Below are 20,344 nucleotides of genomic sequence, written 5' to 3' on the forward strand. Positions count from 1 at the left end.
ACTTAGACTCAAGGAGAGTCAATGACCTGCCTCAAGATCACACAGTGGATGAGCAGATTGTCCTACACAGGAGTCCGCCTCAATGAACTTCATATATTAAGTGAAACTTTATGCATTAGAGTCAGTGATCTTCACATTATTGTAGAGAGAAATGCTTCCCCCCCAAAAAACAGCAGCACCAACAACACCAGAGAGCCTGCTAGATATGCATATTCTTGAGCTCCACCCCAGACCTAGTGTTTCATAATCTCCTGGGTCCAGAAATCTGTGTTTCAACAAGTGCTTTGAGTCGTAGAGAGGAAAGGAAAATAATCTTTCCTTAACATCAACCAATATTTTTTTATGAATGAGATTCATATGCGAATCAAAGTTAATAGCTACCCTTCTTTTTCACATCAGATTCCATTACATGAGCTACTTCATCTGAAGCTTCTAATGTAAAGTCTGCAATCTTTCACATTTTCAAAGACCTTACTTCTCAAAATGGTTTAGATTTTTCCAACAGCAACAACAAAAAAATAGTTGATTTACCTTCCAATTCTCAACCTCAACATAGTATAGATCAAAAGCTAACATACATTCAAATGTCTTAGCCCTTGTACATTTTATTTAAAAAAAAAAAAACTGCTTCTAAATAAATATTTTTCCAAGTGTCCCCACCCTAATCCACATATTACTTTCTCAACTGATTATATAGTTATGTATTTTTGTTTTGGTTTATCTACCACTTCCTATTGTTTTGATATTTGTCCCTAAATTTAAACCAGAACAAAAGCAAATAAATACTGTTCTGCTTTGTTTTTCTCTTCCAATATTTTAGAGGTTGGGAAATTTACAAAACAAATATCTTCTCAAACTCCTCATAAAGGCATTGTGAAAGAGAAAAAGGAAAATTGAGTACTAGTTTTCCCCAATTAAAAATAACCAGCTAAGACACAATCAAATGACAAAATAGCTGTACTGATATTACTTTGAAAATCATCAGACAACAATCTAAAAATATTGGTCTATGATTCTTAATTAATTATCCATTATTAATTTTATTTGGAGGGTAAACTTAAATATGTTTAATTTATTTTCACAGAAATACGAGAGTTAATAACATCGGTGTTGGTAGATAATAGAATAATGAAAACATTTTGGAAAGGCATTTAATTACTACCATACTTCCTAGAAAATATAAAACTACTTAGTGAGTGCAATCCTTGGCTTTGGTGTAAAATAGCTTCACTGGATTTGGAAGTAGATGTTTTCAAAGAAACTCAAGAATTTGCCTTATAATTATCAAATGACCTGGTCTCCACTGAACTGACATTTACCAAAAACTGGCCAGAAAATTTGTGTAACACAGGAGGTAACCATCCTGAAATCTACCACTTCTGAATTTCTGAGAGTCCCTCCATAAACACTCCCCCACCCCCACCCCCAAAAAAGGCAGCTTTTTCCCCTCCATGAGATTCATCACTGATGCCACCAGCCGCAAGGTTTGAGGGCCCAATTCAATGCTTGCTCATTATCTTTCTGTTCAACACATGCATATCAGTCAGAACTCTCATGTGTATCTGACCAAGAATCTTTACTTCTATAGCATAAAGTAAACAAATTTCATTCTCTAAAGTAAGCTGGACTTAGATCTCAAATTCGAGACACCAATGAATGGGTATATTGGGTACAAACCCAAACAAGGCCTGCGAGGACTGAGCTCACGTGGGTGAGTGTGCGGGTTAGAAACCGTGCAGAGAGCAGAAGGCACTTACGGTTGGCACAGCTTGATTAGGTCCTGGTCAGTGGTGCCTGGTGGAAGGCCTCGGATGTACAGGTTGGTTTTACTCAACTGTTCCCCGCTGCTGTTGTTGCTGCTGTTGTTGCTGCTGCTGTTTGTGCTGGGGCTGGGAGGAGCCATGGGGTGGGGAGCTGGTGCATAGGACTGCTGGAAACAGAAAAGGCTGTTACTGGAAAAACAAAGTCAGCACCTATTCTCAGGCCAGCATAGCACCTCGATAGCTATGCAAGCATCTCGGTCTCTCCAATCCACACATGAACACACATCCTTATATCATTATTCTTTTTACTTCTGAGAACATCATAGGCTCCCCTTACCACAACCCTGGCCCTTCATTTGGATCAGCATAAGTTAGGCATAAATGGGGTAAAAAGAAATTCATAGGTGCTCCTTACAGTAGCCTATGGCTTCTGAGTTTGTCCCCTGTGATTTTCCTTAGAGCTATAAAGTATAATGTCATCTCCCTCTTTGACAAAAAAAAAAAAAAGAATGAAGAATGAACGAATGAACGAAAGAAGAGAAAAGAAAAGAAAAGAAAAGAAAGAAAAGAAAAGAAAAAAGAAAGAAAAAAGGAAAAAAAAAAACCCATGCAGTTCATTTTTGGCAGCAAATTCTGCCCCTGCTCACTTTTAACAGCTGAGCATCTCTGTTTTGCCTCTACTCCTTGTTCTCTCCTTTTCTCTAAAGCAATTTGCTCATCATTATTCTCCAGCACAATTCCTGATACACAGAAATAACTCTATCAATAGTGATTCTATGAATAAACAAATGAATGAATCTATCTTATCTCTTTCTCCCATCCCCAAGTCTGCTTCTCCATGGTGCATACCCTTTGTTGGAAAGACTGAGTCATCATTCTCTCCCTGAAGTCAAGATTCCCTTTAAATTACTCTAATACAGGGTCTCAATCTAGGCACTGTTGACACCTTGGACAGGATAATTCTTTGTTGTGAGGGCTGTCCTGTTGACTGTATGATGGTGGCAGCATCCTATACCCACCAGATTCCAGTAGTGCCCATTTCACACACTACCAAATGCCCCCTGGGGGAGAAATCTCTCCCAGTAGAGAAGCACTGCTCTAACCTGTCACACTATTTTCTGACAAAGTAGAAATGATAAAATGACCCTTAATGACTTAGAATATACAATGTGAAGTCTTTATAATTATACATGCCAAAATTAGTAGGCATATAACTCATTATGCTTTATTTTACTCATATAGGCATATCTTCAAAAGTTCTAAAATCTACTGACTGAGTATGAGTCCCTGCTGCCTCTCTTATTGACTGTGTGAACTTTGGATGGTGTCTTAACCTCTCGGAGACTCAACATCCTCATTAATATGAGGAAGATGAAAAATGGAATTCTCCTATGTTACAGGGTTTTTACCAAAACTCAATGAGCTAATACAAACAAAATGGTTCCTGGAAATTAGTAAGCACACAATAAATGTTAGCAATAACAAAAATATAATTATTAATGATAATAATAATAATAATAATAATAATAATAGTGTTTCATATATGTGTTGCTAGTGATAGTCTATAAAGCTCTACCAGATATTCTCAACCATAACCCAGAAAGTTTCCTAAAGGCAAAATGAACACAATCATCAGGATTCCAGTGGGAAAATTTGGGGCTGAGTTTTAACCTGAAAACTCATTAGCCATTTTGTCAGGGGTGGGAAGTATGTACTTATCAAATAACAAATATGTGTTTAATAAATACTTAGGCTACATCACGTACAATAAAAATTGAATAAACACAGCATTTAGACCATAGAGACAAAAGGCCAAGTTTTAGCAGAGGCCAAGTTTTAGCAGTATTCGGCCTTGTTTCTTGCTGTAATAGTCTGTTTTACATGTCTTTCCAGGGTTTCAGATTTGCCTGCCTATATTTCCAACTGACTACAAGACAATGCCTCTTGGATGCAGCTAGTTGAAGGCAACCCGTTATACCTGCTCTCTCATCTCTCAATTTTCCATACCAGCCACCTGTCACTATTACTCCATTTCTTTCTGTGTTGCTGTCATTCTTTGTCTCCATTCTAGAAACCTTGGTGTTAGTTTCATCTGTTCCCTAATCCTATATCTCGAAATACAGCCAGCCACCAAAATCTCAGAGAGGTTTCTAGAATCATTCTTTCCTCTGAATTCCCACTGTTTCCCTTGGCCAGGGTCTGAACCACTTCCTGCATCAAGGACTTCAAAGCTTCCTATCTGGCCTCCTTTTCCTCATGCTTTACTCTTATTAGCTGGGGGTGGTGGAGTGTGGGAAGAATAAGAGACTAGTCAAATACAAACACAAACCGGTCAAGGGTGTAGGAGGCAGTTTGTTTAAGGAATGGGGAAGTGGCAGAGCAGAAATGACAGGAGCAAAACCTAACGCCTCCAACTCACTACTTTGAAGTAAACGGTTTTTCAACCATTTTTTTTAGAATTACTTAATTTGTTACCAACATCTTTAAAGTAGAATTTTAAAATGAATTATATAGGAGAATACTTTCCCTTCCCAATATTTGAATAAAATGGCATATATCCATTGCCTCTTGGAATTTAATATCTGCATAAAGTTTATTGGCTGGCATGAAAAACTATTCCCTCTTGACTTAAGAATTCTGTTTTGCTCCTGGGACAGCCCGTAACACTTAAGCTCTACCTCTTTACAAGCCCTGCACTTAGTAGGTGTTCCACATACCCCGGCTGAAGTAATGTCCTGCTCTCTGTGTCTCACAATGGGACAGATGGAATTTATCTTTTAATTCTCATGTGTTTTATTCTCTTTAATTTCCCAGGCCTTTTTTTTTTTTTTTTTTTTTTTTTTACCACTTTCACCTTCCCTCCCTCTAAATTCTTTGAATTCCATTCTGTACTCAGGCTTCTTTTAAAATGAGGTTTTGTTTAAAGCAGTTGTTCTCACTGCCTAGTCTTTTAAATCACAAGAGAGCCAGAAAAATGTCTCCAGCTTTATGTATCACAGATCAGATGGACCAGTTCAGACTGAGCCCTTGGCTGATCAAATAAGAAAGCATCAACCACAGGATGATCAATATGTGTTTACTTAATTCTTTTGTTTCCCCCCAGGGGTCTTTGGGAGCATTTCCATAACTGGAACACCATTTAGTAAATTGCATGGTGCCTAAAATAATAAATGTGCCCTCCAAAGGGCTCAATGTATTCACTGAGGGAAAAAAAATTAAAACAATCAAAAGCAAATCAAAGCTGGGATGAGTAGAGGGAACTTGTATGCATGCAAACAATGCATGTAATTTATAAATAGGATCGGAAGCACCAGACTGTTGTGGGGGAAAAGATGTGTTTCAAAAGCTCTTTGAAAAAAATACACAATCAAAAGTAGTTTTCTATGTCCTATTCTTGGTTTGTAAGTTTTAGAAATTCTGCTGAAGTGAGGCAGATTTTCTCAGTGTTATTGAACCAATTAACCCACAGATTTTAAGACTCAAGGCCAACACTCCTGCTAATCTTTAACATTTCATGTATCTATTGATGATAAACTGAATGATTCAGGTATCAGTTTGTATCGTAAATCATTCTTTGGTTTTAAAAATTATAAATTCCTTCTTCTACACCCATTTTCAAAATACACATCCTTTAATCAACAGAACATTAGCAGAAGGTTCCCGGAATGTCTGACAAATGCACAAGCTTAAATGAATTAATTTGTGAAAGCAAAAGAAATTTTATATGCTCTTGCTGCCAAAGACAAATGACCAAATTACAGCATCTCAGGAAAAAAAGAAAAAAAAAGAAAAAAGGCGTATCAATAATCTTTAGGGGTTAAGGGGTCACAGCAGCCACTTTCTTGATTAAAAATGGTTAAAAGTGTCTGATTCCTTTGTCAACTCTGTCTTTAGATGAATTTGGAATTTTATTATTGACTAGCTTGCAAATCATGCTGTGGCACTGAGAAAGAAATTTTAAAATATTAGTAAAAATATATATTTTTTCCTTCAGATAAAATTGACTTTGCAATATTGTTCAAAGTCACACTTTTTAAATCCTGTTAGAAGTGAGTAGTGAGTAGTGAGGATTAATGGTCTGAAACTACTGAACGCACATGTAACCGGGCAAGGAGTCGCTGTGAATTTGCAGTGTCAGTTGGTTAGAACCAGTAGAAATGGCAAATTTTCAGAAGAGGAGCTTGGGATGGCACTCTGATCAAAGGAAGGAAAATAGAGGTCCTCTCTTGAAGCTGCATATGTTTGGCAAGTACACAGATTTTCCTTAGATGTTTATTCATGGTGGCATTATGGGAGGGTCAGGTAGGGTTTGGAGGATGGGGCTATGCTCTCTAAACCACACGTAGGGGCTGCTAAGTCAGCGAGTCAGTACCAGTATCCTCTTTATAAAACTGAGTAAAATAACTTGGCATCAATTTTGGGAGATGTTATTCTTAAGATAACGATACTAATAATTATAGGGAACGTTTATTGTGTGCTTGCTAAGCACTTTATACATTATATCATATCATTATATCATTCTCAGTTTACAAATGAGATCTGAGGCACCAAAAGGGCTAATGACCCTCTCAAGGTCACAAGGCTGGAGCCCCAATTTGAATAAAGGGCGTCTGACTCCAGAAACTTGCAGTCCCCCACAACACAACAGAACTTCACCTCTTAATGATACCGACACCAATTAACACAACCAGCTTTCTCGCCCTGAATCCTGGAATATGACGCTCTGGGAGCAGCTAAGGTGTATATATGTATAAGGAGGAAGAGGAGAGTAATGATGATGATAAACAGCATATGGTCAAAATAAAGGTTAACAAACTCTTTCTATCAGCATTTAAATAAAGTCAATCTTAAAATTTAATTACGGAAGGAAAGTGACCATCAGAAGCAAACACACTATGAGTTTTTCAAATAATGTCAGACCAGTGGGTTCATTTGTCAAGATTCATGCTTTGTTATTTAATAACAGGAAAATGAACTGGCTTGTAGATCATCTTAAACAGCTGATTCATTTAGTGTGCTTTGTTAATATGCTTCATTTTTCAAGTTTGAAAAGTGAATCAACCAGGTCCTCCTACAGTCTTGTAAAATGCGTGTTTGGTTTGTGTGCGTAGGTTTGGAGGGAGGTTCATTGTCCTTTCTTACCCTACGTAAATTGGATAGGGATGTGACGTGTTTTTATTTGTTTTCCTGTTTGTTTGAACAGAAATTATTTGGTGCATCTAGTAAATGTTGTTCACAGATCAATAGAGTAAAATAAATCATTAAAAATGATCTTTTATACAATATCAAACTACATTAGGTAAACCCTTCTCTGAAGGCAGAACTTAATATTTACACACTAGCCAGATAATTCTTAACCAAGGTCCTCAACCTTGGCATTGTGGACATTTTGGAAAGGATAATTCTTTGCTGTGGGAGCTGTCCTGTGCATTGCAGGATATTTAATAGCACTCCTATCTTCTACTAGATGCTGGTTGTACTACTCTCCCCACAAGTTGTGGCAACTAAAAATGTCTCCAGATATTGTCAAATGTCTCCTAAGGAGGTGAGTTGCCTCTGTTTGAGAATCACAGCTTTAAAACAGATCCAGCCACTCTCTTTGAAGGGCCAACACAATGCCCTTTATTGAATAATGATACTAACCTAATGGCTTAAAAATAATTTCATTGAAAACCACACCATCTAACCAAAGGTCAACTTCTTACCCCTAGGTACATATGGCCTCACCTCTCTACGCCTCCACCCTCTGTAACTACAGTGCCAATATGCCACATTTCGTTTGCAACAGAATAGGTATGAAACATAATTCTCCCTCTGATTGAAAACATAACTCTTTTACAAAGAGAATTTTAAATATTTTTTGCATGCAATTCCCCTTGGCTGGGAATCACAGAGCCTTGATGCCAAACTGCAGTCAGTTCTATTCCCTGCATCTGGTTGCTGGCAGGATCCTAAAGCAGTTGGTCTGGTGGTTTTGGAGTAGCCTTAAACTCCAGCACACGGCAGTCTGTTTTGCTGATGGGCTCCCCAACTTGTTTTTATTCATTTTCAGTGCAATAGAATTTGTACTCTTTTACCCATTCAAGGGTAAAGCCCTGGATAAAGTCTCTCATGGGATCGACATGCCAACTCTTTCACTATCCAAAAATGAAAATAAACCACATTCCTGTCTTAAGTCATACATTATTTAGCCTGCACGTACACATATAATCCATTGCTCAGGGGATAATACTGCTTCAGGCTATTGGATGCCTCTCCCAGACAATGTAACTTCCATATAACCTTGCTTCTGCAGACCTCTCCTCTGGTATCAACACGACATGAGTGAGCAGACATGGCGAGAACTGTGGCAATCACTGGAGTGTTTATAATAGCTTCAAATGAGGGCGACTATGAATATTGTTCATGCAAGCAATAACAAATGTAGCTAAATTAATATCTAAGGCAAGCAATGCAATTTTAGCCAGTTTCATGAGCCACATACATTATCACTTCACAATTTTATGCTAGGCAATTGCCTTTCCATTATGTAGAATATGACTATAGAAAACAATTGTTTCAATTATTGCCTTTTATAATAGAGTTTGGTAAAAACTTGCCCTACTTCTCTTTTCCTACCCACAGCTCAGATATGGAAATGAACAATAAAGGACAAAGTTCCACACAGAAGGCAATCATTTGCACATTCCCTGTCAACTGATCTAGGTAATAGCTGCTGTCAGCAGAGGTACTATGGTGCTTGAGAGCTCCAGGTTGCCCACTGAGAATCCTGCTTTGCCACTAACTGGGCACTTAAATCTCTAGCTGAGAAAAAGAGAGATTATGATTATCTCACCTCATAGGACTGGTGTGAGGCTTTAGTACATAAATTACATAAAAATATTTACCACAATGCCTGGCAGAGAGTCAATACTCAATACTTTTTTGTTCCTATCATTTGTAACAACATCATTGTGAGGCAAATCCTTAAAATAAATTTTTGCTCTCTCAGTCCTACTTGGAATAATTTACCTTTAAGGGGGAGCTACAAGAGTGAGTTATCTATTTTCTTAAGCATGGGAGCCTCTATTCTTGAGATAAAAATATGTCATTATAACTGTGGTTGGCAATTTGCATCAAGAACCAAAAAGCAGTGATGAAACAATCACTGTGGATGGAATGGCTAATTAGTTCCAAGGTATTTACAAATCACTAGCAGGGCTTTATTAAAATTCTATTAGGATGAGATTAACTTTTGCTTTAAATATTAATTTTTGAAAACTTCAGCCGATTACATAATTACACGCCACTCTGTACTATTTACAAATAGACTTAAAGTCATTGAATTCCATTCAAAAGTTTAGATATTAAATGACATTTTAAAACGCATCCTACTTGAAAACATAAGTAAACTAGTTATTGTTCCTTTTAAGCACCTATAAGCCAATTTCATTAATAAATTTATAAGCTAGAGAAGAGTGGCTGCAATGAATGATGTCAATAGACTTTTATATAGATTGCTCAATTCTCCAAACGTCAAGGACATCTGATCTTTGCCCCAGCCTCTCTCAATTTGGGCAACTCTTGATCTCTTTAAGAAAAAATGAACAAAATTAAAACACTTAAAAATGTGCTTATGCCATTAAACAGTCAGAACTCTACTTCGAAAATAACCCAAACAGCTCATAATTCTAATATTGATAATGATTGGTTCCTCCAGAAAAAAAGAATGAGCCTTGATTGGTTCCCCAGATGGAGATTACAATGTCTGCTACACTATAACAGTAACGGTTCAAATTCCCCAGAAATATCCAAAGTGACTATAATCCCTGTATGGGACTTTTATTCTCCTTGACCCAGGAATACTTTAGAGATCAACTCAAATATCTGCTTTTATGATGAGCTGGAATCACTGGAAAAAGAGTGGTAATCCAGCACGAGTCACCATCATCTATTCTTGGAGATCTCTGAGATAGCCAATGGTCAGCATCTCAGTTCAAAATGCAATCAGAAATAAAGAGGAGACCTTGTGCATAATAAAACAATTACGCTTGAGTCGTAATATCTTATATAATGTGTTTACTTAAATTTTTAGTTTAATTTCTTCACCATAATCTGTATTTTTTACTCTTTTCCTAATATTTTTATATTCTTTTATGTTTCGCAGTCCAATATTCTCTTTTTTCCCTAAAATTACAATCAGTAATATTGCCAACAATTAATTCTCCTAGTTTTATCATGTACGTTGGCCTAAATAGAATGGAGACCAATAGATGTAGTTTAAAGAACAACACTACAATAAGATATGTCGACATAGTATTTTACTGCAACTAATTGAACACATTAAAAATTTTCTTCTTCAGTCATGAAAACAGATATAATGAGCCATTTTTCCACTCAGTTGACTAATTTTCATATTAACCAATAATACTTTTGATTTGGTTACTCGTAGCTAATGGGTAATCTAAATAAAACTTTTTAAAAAAAAAAACCATATGTAACAAAAAGCACTATGCATAATGGAAAGCCAATCAAAACACCAAATGGTATGAGGCTTTTTTAATGGTTTTGTCCAATTAAATCAGACCCTTTCAGGACCAACTAAAGTAAGCAACAAGTGGCTTGTCTACTTCTAAGAATCTTAGAGTTGGAAAAAAAAAATCAGAACTTATTTTCTCTGAAAGTGAATCTATGTTGACTCAGGAGCAATGCAGTAATAGCATAAATAACATTACAATCAAATCTAATTTCCTTATTTGAGCTTTCATCCTATCTCTATAATATATCTCTAGCTCATACTTAATCCTGTTTCCTTCTATTTCCCAGTGCCCATTCACCTTTCATACCACATATAATCACATTTGCATCTATACCTTATTTTGTCTTCTTCCCTCCACCTGGAATGCCTGGGCTGGATTTCTATACCCATCTTCTAGGTTGACTTCAAAATTTATCTTACAAACACTCATGAGACACTTTTGAGAGCAAAAGAAGGAAATATTAATAATCAAACCAGTACATGAGATATAAATTGAGACTGTCCAAAACAAGTTAGAATACATGATCATCCTACAATTACTTTTTATTTATCTAAATCTCACACATTTCACTAGGATCCCCTAAAATTCTACCCCATTTCATGGCACCTTCTGTTTATTACTTTAGACATATTTCATTTCCATCTCCTTTTCAGGTTTCAATCATTAAAATCTACAAGAGTTTACAAAAATAATTAACAAGAATAGCAACGGCTCATGTTTATTGAGTATATACTACATGTCAGGCACTGTTCAAAAAGCTTTCTATTCATTGATGTACTTAATGATCTTAGAACTTTTAGAGATAGGTACTATGAGTATTCCCATATTGAAGACGAGAATAGTGAGACCCAGGGAGCTTAAAGGACTTTCCAAGGTTGTCCAACTAGTCTGCACCATATCCAGGACCTGAAGTAAGGCAGTCTTCACTCTAGTGAATTCCAGATTTAACTCTAGATGCATACAATCTAACGCAGTAGCCACTAGTTACATGTAACTATTTGCATTTAAATATAATTAATTCAAATTAATTAAAACAAAAAAAATGCAGTTCCTCAATCATACTAGCCACATTTTAAGTGTTCAAAAACACACAGCTATTAACCACTGTATTGGACAGGCAGATGTAGAAAAGTCCCGTCGTCGCAGAAGGTTCTTTTGCACATGCGCTGATATAGATCATTCTTACAATTACAAGACACTGTCTCCCCACATCTTTCGACATATAGAAAGCATCTAAATGTGATGAGCAAAATAATGGTCACAATTTCTATGCTGCTATCCACAGGTTTTTTTTTTAATGCAATTAATCTTCTTTCATTAGAGACCATATTGAATTCTTTTCTCCCTTATCAGTGGGTCTAGAATTTGGCATATAAACCTCTATTTCAATTGATTTCTCCCCTGACCCAAAGTGGAAGTTATTAAAAAAGATTTCTGGGAAGGAAAATATAATCTGTAGGAGGAACAAGATGTATTTTATTTGTTTTTAGCCAATACCAAGATTTCATCTGTAGTGTGAAATTGCTAAAGAACAAGAAAAGAGAGCAATTGAGACAAACTGCTGGTATAGGATAAATGTCCCTGTTTTTGGCGGACGAGCTTCCTCACAGTGTAGGAAGCTCTGCATTTTCAACATGACATCATCTACCTTATCTGCACATCCCAAAGGAAGAGCACCGCTATCCCTATGTAATATGCTATTCTATCAATCCTACTTCTCTCTAAACTGGATCAAGGCAAAAAAGAAGAATACTTTCAGTGAACTAGTGGGGCAATTCAGAAAATTCATAAATAATAACATATTGCATGACATAATATAGTTGCGTTGTTTTATTATACAATTAATTCATATTTCATTGATGTAGCAAACTTAAAATTGAACAGAACCTATGCTTTGGAAAGCCTTAATCTGAGAATTTAGACTATAAAACACAATAATTTACTAAAAAAGACAATGTTAGAGCACAGATCAAAAATGCAACAGCAATTAAGACGTACAAAGTAATAGTTTCATTATAAAAATTGGAAGAAGCACTTGCACAGATAATTTTCTGTGAATATATTTTCAACATTTATTGTGTTTAGGGTTTTGATATGTTAACTATGAGAATAAATTAATGCTCAAATTCAAAAAAATCTGACAATAAAATCACTGTTAGGGACTTTATATTATCAAAATCAAATTTATTATAATCTTTAAATTAGAAACTTATGAAATATTTACACATTCTGACTTCTATTTCTCATAATTATAAATCTTTATAAGGACTCTATTTTTCAGTTCAGTTTAAGTCAATCTGTCTTGTATCTTAGAGAATTTCCAAAACCATATAGATACTTCCAGTTTTTGATGTATGATTTCTGGAGATTCTTTTTGCCCACTGATATTCTCCATAATCAAGAGAATGAATTATACCCAATAATAAGAGAATACTGCTTTTCTTTCTCCATATTACTCTTGTCTTTTTTAAATAAGTGATTGTGGCTTCGGAGACTGGCAAAGAGTATTTGCCCTTGAGTTGTAGACTCTCCAAAAGCTCAAGAAGTGTTATTCTTATTACTAAGAGCATAGACCCTGAAGCCACACCACCCAGGTTCAATTCTTGCTTTACCACTTATTGTCTCTACAACTTTGGGCAAATTACCTAACCTCTTTTGCCTCAGTCTCCTCATCAGTAAAACTGAGGATAATAACTACCTTATAAGACTGTTAAACATTTCAAATGAGTGATTATGTGTAAAGCACTGATAATAACATCTGGAACACAGTAAGTTAGTTATTATTACATAAATCCTAAAGTATTTTTATAATACTCATTGTTATTATGACAATAATGTTCTTTTGAGTAAGAGTTATAATGGTTTGTGCATTGAATAATCTAGCAAACTCTGGTTTGCCTGGTTTAAAATTTTATAATACAAAGTTAAAAGCCCATTGAAATTTGTCAAACTAAAATTCTCTAGTGTATAAATAAAGAAATCACTCTTCAGTGAGACATTAGGCTCAATTACTACTGTCTTAGCTACTGACACTAATCATCTCCAGATAAACTGATGACAAGATCCTCCGGAGCATTTTTTAAGATAAAAATAAGCTTAACAGGGGAACTCGTTTTTAGAATATACAAACTCTAGGAAAATATCTGTAAATTGTAAAAGTACTCATTAAAATAAGATATGTGTTATTGCTACATATATCTTATTCCACTGATAAATAGGAAAAGCTGATCAGTTAAATAACATACTAACTACTAAAATGTCCATGACATTAACTAAAATTATTTTTATATACAGAAAATAAACTATAGAAATTTCATAGCTTCTAACATTAAAAATAATTAGGTTTTTAAAAATTGTTGCCCTGCAAGAAAATTTTGTGGGTAAACAATTGCTTAAACTGTTTATTTCGGTTTAACTATATCCCTAATTTCTAACAAGTTATAGGATATGTGCCCTAGGGTAACTAGCAAATAATTCATTGTATAAAAATAGGATAATCATACAATTATACATTCTAAAGTTCTTTACGTCTCCAGTATTCCAGAGAATAATTTTGCTTTTTTTGTTCTGCTTTGGTTTGGAGAATCATATGTATAACTTTACAAAGAGAGATAAAAGCTTTTTCTAAAGTATAGTGTCCAATAGTTTTTCCAAGAATCACCATCCCTTCGCTTCCCTCAAAAGAAGCCTCAATGCTTACTCTAATCAGCAGAAGGCAAATTGACTGGAATGAGAAATCAAAACAGACAACTAACTCAGAATTAGTGCTGTGCTGATATTCCAGGCCTCTGAGGAAAAAAGAAAACCAAAAAACCCTAATGTATAGCTTCGCTGATTTTTATCATGTAAATATTTCTTTTGGCTGTTTTTAACCTACTAACAGTTCAACAGCCAGCTCAGCAAATTTCTGAGAAGTTAGCAATCAGCATTCACGAGTGGTGTTAGGCAATTCCAGTACCCCACTGCATCACAAAATGGGTGTGACCATAAGTGAAATGCTATTCAGTGGCCTAACATCCTGGAAGATAGAAACAAAGGAAAGGGTTATAAATGTATGAATAGTAAAGAAGAAGCTAGGAATACCCTGGGAAGACAATAAAAACTTCTTGGTAGCTCTGTCTCAGCTTTAGGATGAGAAGGTACCATGAGAAAGAGTGTGGGCAGAATGTGCAGACTGAATTAATAAATCCCATGATTTAATGGAGAAACAACGGAAACATAAACGTGACTTTCTTGAAGAAATATGGGACTCAAGGAGAACCTTCCTGTTTATTAGCCAGCGGAGAAGTGCTTGAAAAGAAAGTATTATGTCATCATTCCTTGCTGTACAAACACTCAGAGCTCTCTTTAAACTTGCTGAAGAAAGAATATGAACACCACAAATTTGATCACATCCTAAGCAGAATCAAAACAGAGACAACCAAATCTAAGAGCTAAACAGTGACAGAACTAAAGCAAAAAGTATACCATTAACCACTGGAGTAATGATAAAAGCGGCCTCTTTGAAATCATATTAGTGGTTTAATAAGAATTTCTTAATTCAGGAAATGAATCCAATTAACAGTGTGGAGTTAAACATTTTAATATGCAAGTTTTACATATTAATTTACATGTATAATATAAAACATTTACATATGTATCACATCACCTCTTCTGCTTATATCCAACATCATAGAGAATTCAAAACTTTGGCTGATAATGGGTAAGCAACTTGTTCAAGTTTACAAAACATGTACACTGTAACAGTATTGTAGAATCACAGTTCCTTATAATTTTGCAAATAGAGTAAAATATTTCTTTCCTATAGATAGATTTCCTGAAGCTGCTGACTTTAAGAATTTCTGCCTGGAATTTTGGCTTGAAGGAAGGATATAATTAGAGAAAAGTTATATTATACCCCTGAAAACCAAAAACTTCTTATTTTCACATAATCAATAAAAATTTAATCCACACCACAACATTTATAAAACAGAACACATATAGTCATTCCCTGCGTAATAATGTTTTGGTCAAGGACAAGCTGCATATACCACAGTGGTCACAAAAGATTATAATAGAGCCTAAAAATTTCTATTGCCTGGTGATGTTGTAGCCTCCGGAATGTTGTAGTGCAAAGGTTGCAAAAATCGACAAGACTGTGGCTGAGATGGCAAACAACTTTAACTTGGGTATATATGGGGATGACACTGAGGCATTCCTAGAAGTGTTTCCTGAGAAACTCACTAATGAGGAGTTGTCGGAACTGAAACAGGAATACAGAGCTGAAGAAGAGGCAAGAGAAAAGGAAATCACAGAAGAAGAAAAAGAAACCCCCCCCCCAAAATTTACAGTGAAAGGTTTAGCAGAAGCTTTTGCCAACCTCAAAAACTCCTTGAAAAGTTTGAAAACATGGATCCCAGTAAAAAAAAAAATATTTTCATTAATAGAGAAGAATGCCCATGGTCCATTATCTGCTTACAAGCAAATCTATGATGAAAAAAAAAGAAACAAACCGAGTAAACCACCATGGACATATTTCTGAAAAGAGTGACATCTCCTCAAGAAGAACCTCAGGCAGGTCCTTTAGGAGGTGTTCCAGATGAAGGCATTGTGATCACAGGAGATGACAACTCCATGGGTGTTACTGCCCCTGAAGGCCTTCCAGTGAGAGAAGATATGGAGGTAGAAGACAGTGATATTGGCCCTGTGTCTAATATGTGTTTGTTTCTTAGTTTTTAACAAAAAGTTTTAAAAGTAAAAAAAAATAATAATAAAAATAAAAGTATAAAAAAGCTTATAGGATAAGGATATAAAGAAAGAAAATATTCTTGTATAGCTGCACAATGTTTTTGTGTCTTAAGCTAAGTGTTATTACAAAAGAGTTGAAAGTTCAAGTTTATAAAGTAAAAAAGTTACAGTATGCTAAGGTTCATTTCTAACTGAAAATAGAAAAACATTTTAAAATAAATTTAGTGTTGCCTAACTGTACGATATTTATAAAGTCTACAGTTGTGTACGGTAATGTCCTAGGCTTTCACATTCTCTCACTACTCACTCACTGACTCACCCAGACCAACTTCCAGTCCTGCAAGCTCCATTCATGGTTAAGTACCCTATACAGGTACCATTTTTTTTATCTTTTATATCATATTTTTACTGTGCCTTTTCTACTTTAAGATATGCTTAGATACACAAATATTTATCATTGTCTTAAATTACCTACAGTAGTCAGTACAGTAACATGCTGTACAGGTCTGTAGTTTAGGAGTTTTGCTATATCATACAGTCTAGGTGTGTAGTAGGCTATACCATCCAGGTCTGTGTAAGTACTCTATGATGTTCGCACAACAACAAAGTCATCTAATGATGCATTTCTCTGAACTTATCTCCCTTACTAGGTGACACATTACTATAATTAGAATTCATGTAAATTCAAAATTAATACACAAATCTAAATATTATGAGAAAACATTTTAAAAGATAAAATATAACCATTGACAATTATTCCTTTTAAATCGTAAAGAAACAAAAATAGAGGAAGAGTTCATGCAGATGAAATGAGCAAAGAGTTCTTAGCACATGAATCGCAGGATAGAAAGCAAATGTAAAAGAAACTTGATAAACAACCAAATGTTGTCTACATTTATGTTTATTAAAGTATAAGAGAAAAGAGTGCCTATTTCTTTTATCGTAAGCTATATTCTTCATAATCAATAAAGAACAACATATTTTACTAGTCACAGTAATCTTTTTTAAGTATCAGAATGAGTGGAACTGTAGAATGGTCAAGTTATATAAACAGAATTCTCAAGGACAATAAATGGAATTAACCTGATTGCTTTTTCTTGTAATTTGCAGAAACAGGTAAAAATAAACCTAAAAATGAGAGATGACTAACAACATAGAACTTTCTCTACCAGAGTGATGACTTATACTCAAATAAGTTATGGTCTATCAGTAGACTGGTATTTCAGATATTTTTTGTTTTTTGGCACAGGAATATTTTATCCAGTTAAAACAGGCATCTACTAGTGTTATGTTCTGATTTCAGCAGAAAAAAAAAACAAAGATCCCTGCAGTGTGGACTACACCACAGTGGTATGCAGAAGCATGAGATTCTAGCACTCCCACCACTGGCTGAAAAGCACTATTTAGAGTATTATAATATTCTACAAGGTTAACAGTCCATTCATGACTGAGGCTGGCGGTGCTATGTGCAGAAGCACGTTTCCTCCTATTTATTTAGATTCCACTAGTCATTCACTTCAATCAGCACTAAGGTTTTGGCAAGACCAATGATTATCATATGCTAGCAATTTGGAAAGACAGACAGACACACCCCTAATCATTATGGACATAATCTATGATCTTGTGCAAGGACGCAGATAATGACAAAATAAGACGCATGTTTTGCACATGCTTTCTCTCGATTAGATGACTGAAAATGGCATGACCCAATGTGTTCCATTTACTTTGAGCTACTTATCACAACCTGGCAGGCCAAATAAAGATAAGACTTGTTTATGAACAGAATAAAAATGAAAATTATGTTTGTAGCTGATATGCTAGTTCCAGTGACCAATCACTGTCCACATGTCTTATCTGTACCTAATCTCACAGATTTTTTTTTTATTGAAGAATGATAAATTCTGTGCTAAAAATAAGGAAAATGATAACTGACATCCCAAATTTGTTCATTATATAAACTTAAATTGCAATGGGTGGTCTCCCTGTATATTTGAACCAAAATATTTGTTCCATCATAATGAAGTAAAATAATCATTTTACATTCATTTTGCTGTCAATGGACTGCTGGTAAATGATAGACAATTCTTCTTTGGTTTCAGTTCAAGATCCTTTGTGTACTTCTGAAAATATTTTTCTGAATGAAACTAGTTATAATTCCTGAAACTTTCTGTGTGGAATAATGTTACATAGTGAGATATTTTTGGCTTTGGTATATATGCTATTGCATTTTTAACTTGAATCACAAATTTCTCATTTGAACCAGTTTTAAGGTCCTACTTAAATATATTTCTCAAATATTATGCCATGCAGAAACTGGAACATTCTTTTTAACCTGAATTTGGGTATAGGGTATTCAGAAATGCTAATATATTCCACTAATATATTAACCACTCAGATCTTCCCTAATTATAATAATTGGAGAATTAGGATATTACAGAGTAGAACTATATGAGTGAAGGTAAAAAGGCGGGACACCATGAAAGTTGAAAACAACAGATGCTAGCTTAGTTCATTCAGGCTGTTTTAACAAAATACCACAGACTGGGTAGCTGATAAATAACAAAATTTTATTTCTCATGGATTTGAAGGCTGGAAATTTGAAATCAGGGTGCTAGCATGGTCAGATGAGGGCCCTCGTCTAGGTCCCAGACTTTTCCTTGAACCCTCACATGATGGAGGTGTCAAGTGTCTTTATGGGGGTCTCTTTGTATAACCACTAATCTATTCACGAGGGCTCCACTCTCATGATCTAAGCACCTCCCAAAGTCCCCACCCTCTAATACCATTACAGTTGAGCATTAGGATTTTAACATAAATTTCTAGGGGGAGAAAAAATTTCAGACCATAGCAGATGCTTAACTCTAAGATGGTCTGCATGGATGGACCAAAGTTTCAGATTATGTACTTGATTATGAAAGTCAAAATCCACCCCACAATGTAGGAACAGATCCAGGTCTTATAGTACCTGGTACTTTTACAATTTGAGGGATTCCTTCAGAAAAAATAAATAAAATTTATAAAATTTATAAAATTAATCATAAAAATCAATATTATTTTTAAAAGAAGCTGTAACAAATCACTAATTTTTAAAACCCGATACATAGAACAAACATCAAAAAATGCTGAAAATAACAATACTAACTCTCTGATGCACTTTAAAATAATTTTCCTTTTAAAATTATTTAAAATAATTTTATTATTAGTCTGCAAACTTTATGATTACCTCATCATATAGCAGTAATTTCAGAATATTTTCTGTAGAGGAAGTAAAGAAATAATTCTGTCTGTTCTCTAGTGGTTGACATAAATGTATTTTTTTACTGATAGTTAAAAAGTTTTTTTTTATTCAGCTTGACAATTCGTTAACGGTAATGGCTTATAAGTTGTTAGGATGGTAAATTTGAAGGCAAAAATTAAGAAGAATTTTGCATAGACTTATCTTTTGATTCAGATTTTGTGAATCTTTTCCTTCTATACTTTTCCATATAGCTTCAGTGTTGGGTGCCAGAGGCCACACACCTATCACAATAAGATCTTGTGGCAGCATGTTCCTGCCACAATGCCCAGGACAGTGATAGTCTGAGTATTCTCGCAGACCTTCTTACCACAGAATAGTTAGTAATAACACAAACATATGCCACTCCCACATAACTTCCCCCCAGCTAAATTCCAAAATACTCACCACCATTTGAGAAAAAGAAAAGTGCAAATGAGGAAGCTGAAGTGGAAAGGGATAAGTATCTTAATGAGTTGTAAAATATCTTTATTTTACAAATTTTCCAAACCCATATGACTGTGTGAAGACATGGTTAGGCAATGGTAGAATGTGGCTTTTGTGGGGCTGAAGTTTATATAGTTTGAATGGTCACTGGCCATTTTTAAGGAAAAGAATACAAAATGAAGATACACGATTAGATACAGGATATCGAAAAGAGTGGAGAAAAGGAGGGGCCCTAAAGCTTAAATTTCATCAGCTTCTAGGTAAACCTGCTGCCACTGACTCCTAACCCACCTTTCCAGCACCCCTTCTACCTCTACCCTATACCAATAAATGACTGCCCATTTTTAGGTGTAAGGTCTTTGTGTGATCAATTGCATCTGTGCTTTTCTACCTGCTGTCTATCTGCCTACAATGTGCATTTAGCCTGTGTCCCTGGGTTTCCTTTTCTGGATACCTTTCCTGATGGCTCAGTGTGCTGAGGGCACTTCCATAAACTTTTCATAATACATTGTGCCTTGAATGTTCAACTGGAACTTAGCTGTCATTTTTCATAGATCAACTGTGCATTGGTGACTAAACATCTGGATATATCTATTTTTTTTTTTCCCATGGCT

General features: G+C 35.2%; 1 protein-coding gene across 3 annotated transcripts in view; it reads right to left on the bottom strand.

Annotated features, from left to right (window-relative positions):
* Positions 1-20,344, bottom strand: part of LOC120581630 (protein alan shepard-like) — a 745,620-nt gene that overhangs the window by 43,771 nt on the left and 681,505 nt on the right. For 2 of the 3 annotated variants that reach the window (XM_039836705.1, XM_039836706.1), the window contains exon 5: positions 1,758-1,930. In XM_039836705.1, the coding sequence (XP_039692639.1) occupies positions 1,758-1,930 (173 nt within the window). Of the gene's footprint in view, positions 1-1,753; positions 1,931-20,344 lie in introns of all 3 variants that reach the window. The other variant, XM_039836707.1, reaches the window with a different exon arrangement.

Source organism: Pteropus medius, unplaced genomic scaffold, assembly GCF_902729225.1.
Source record: "Pteropus medius unplaced genomic scaffold, Ma_sr-lr_union100, whole genome shotgun sequence".
Taxonomy (NCBI): Eukaryota; Metazoa; Chordata; class Mammalia; order Chiroptera; family Pteropodidae; genus Pteropus; species Pteropus medius.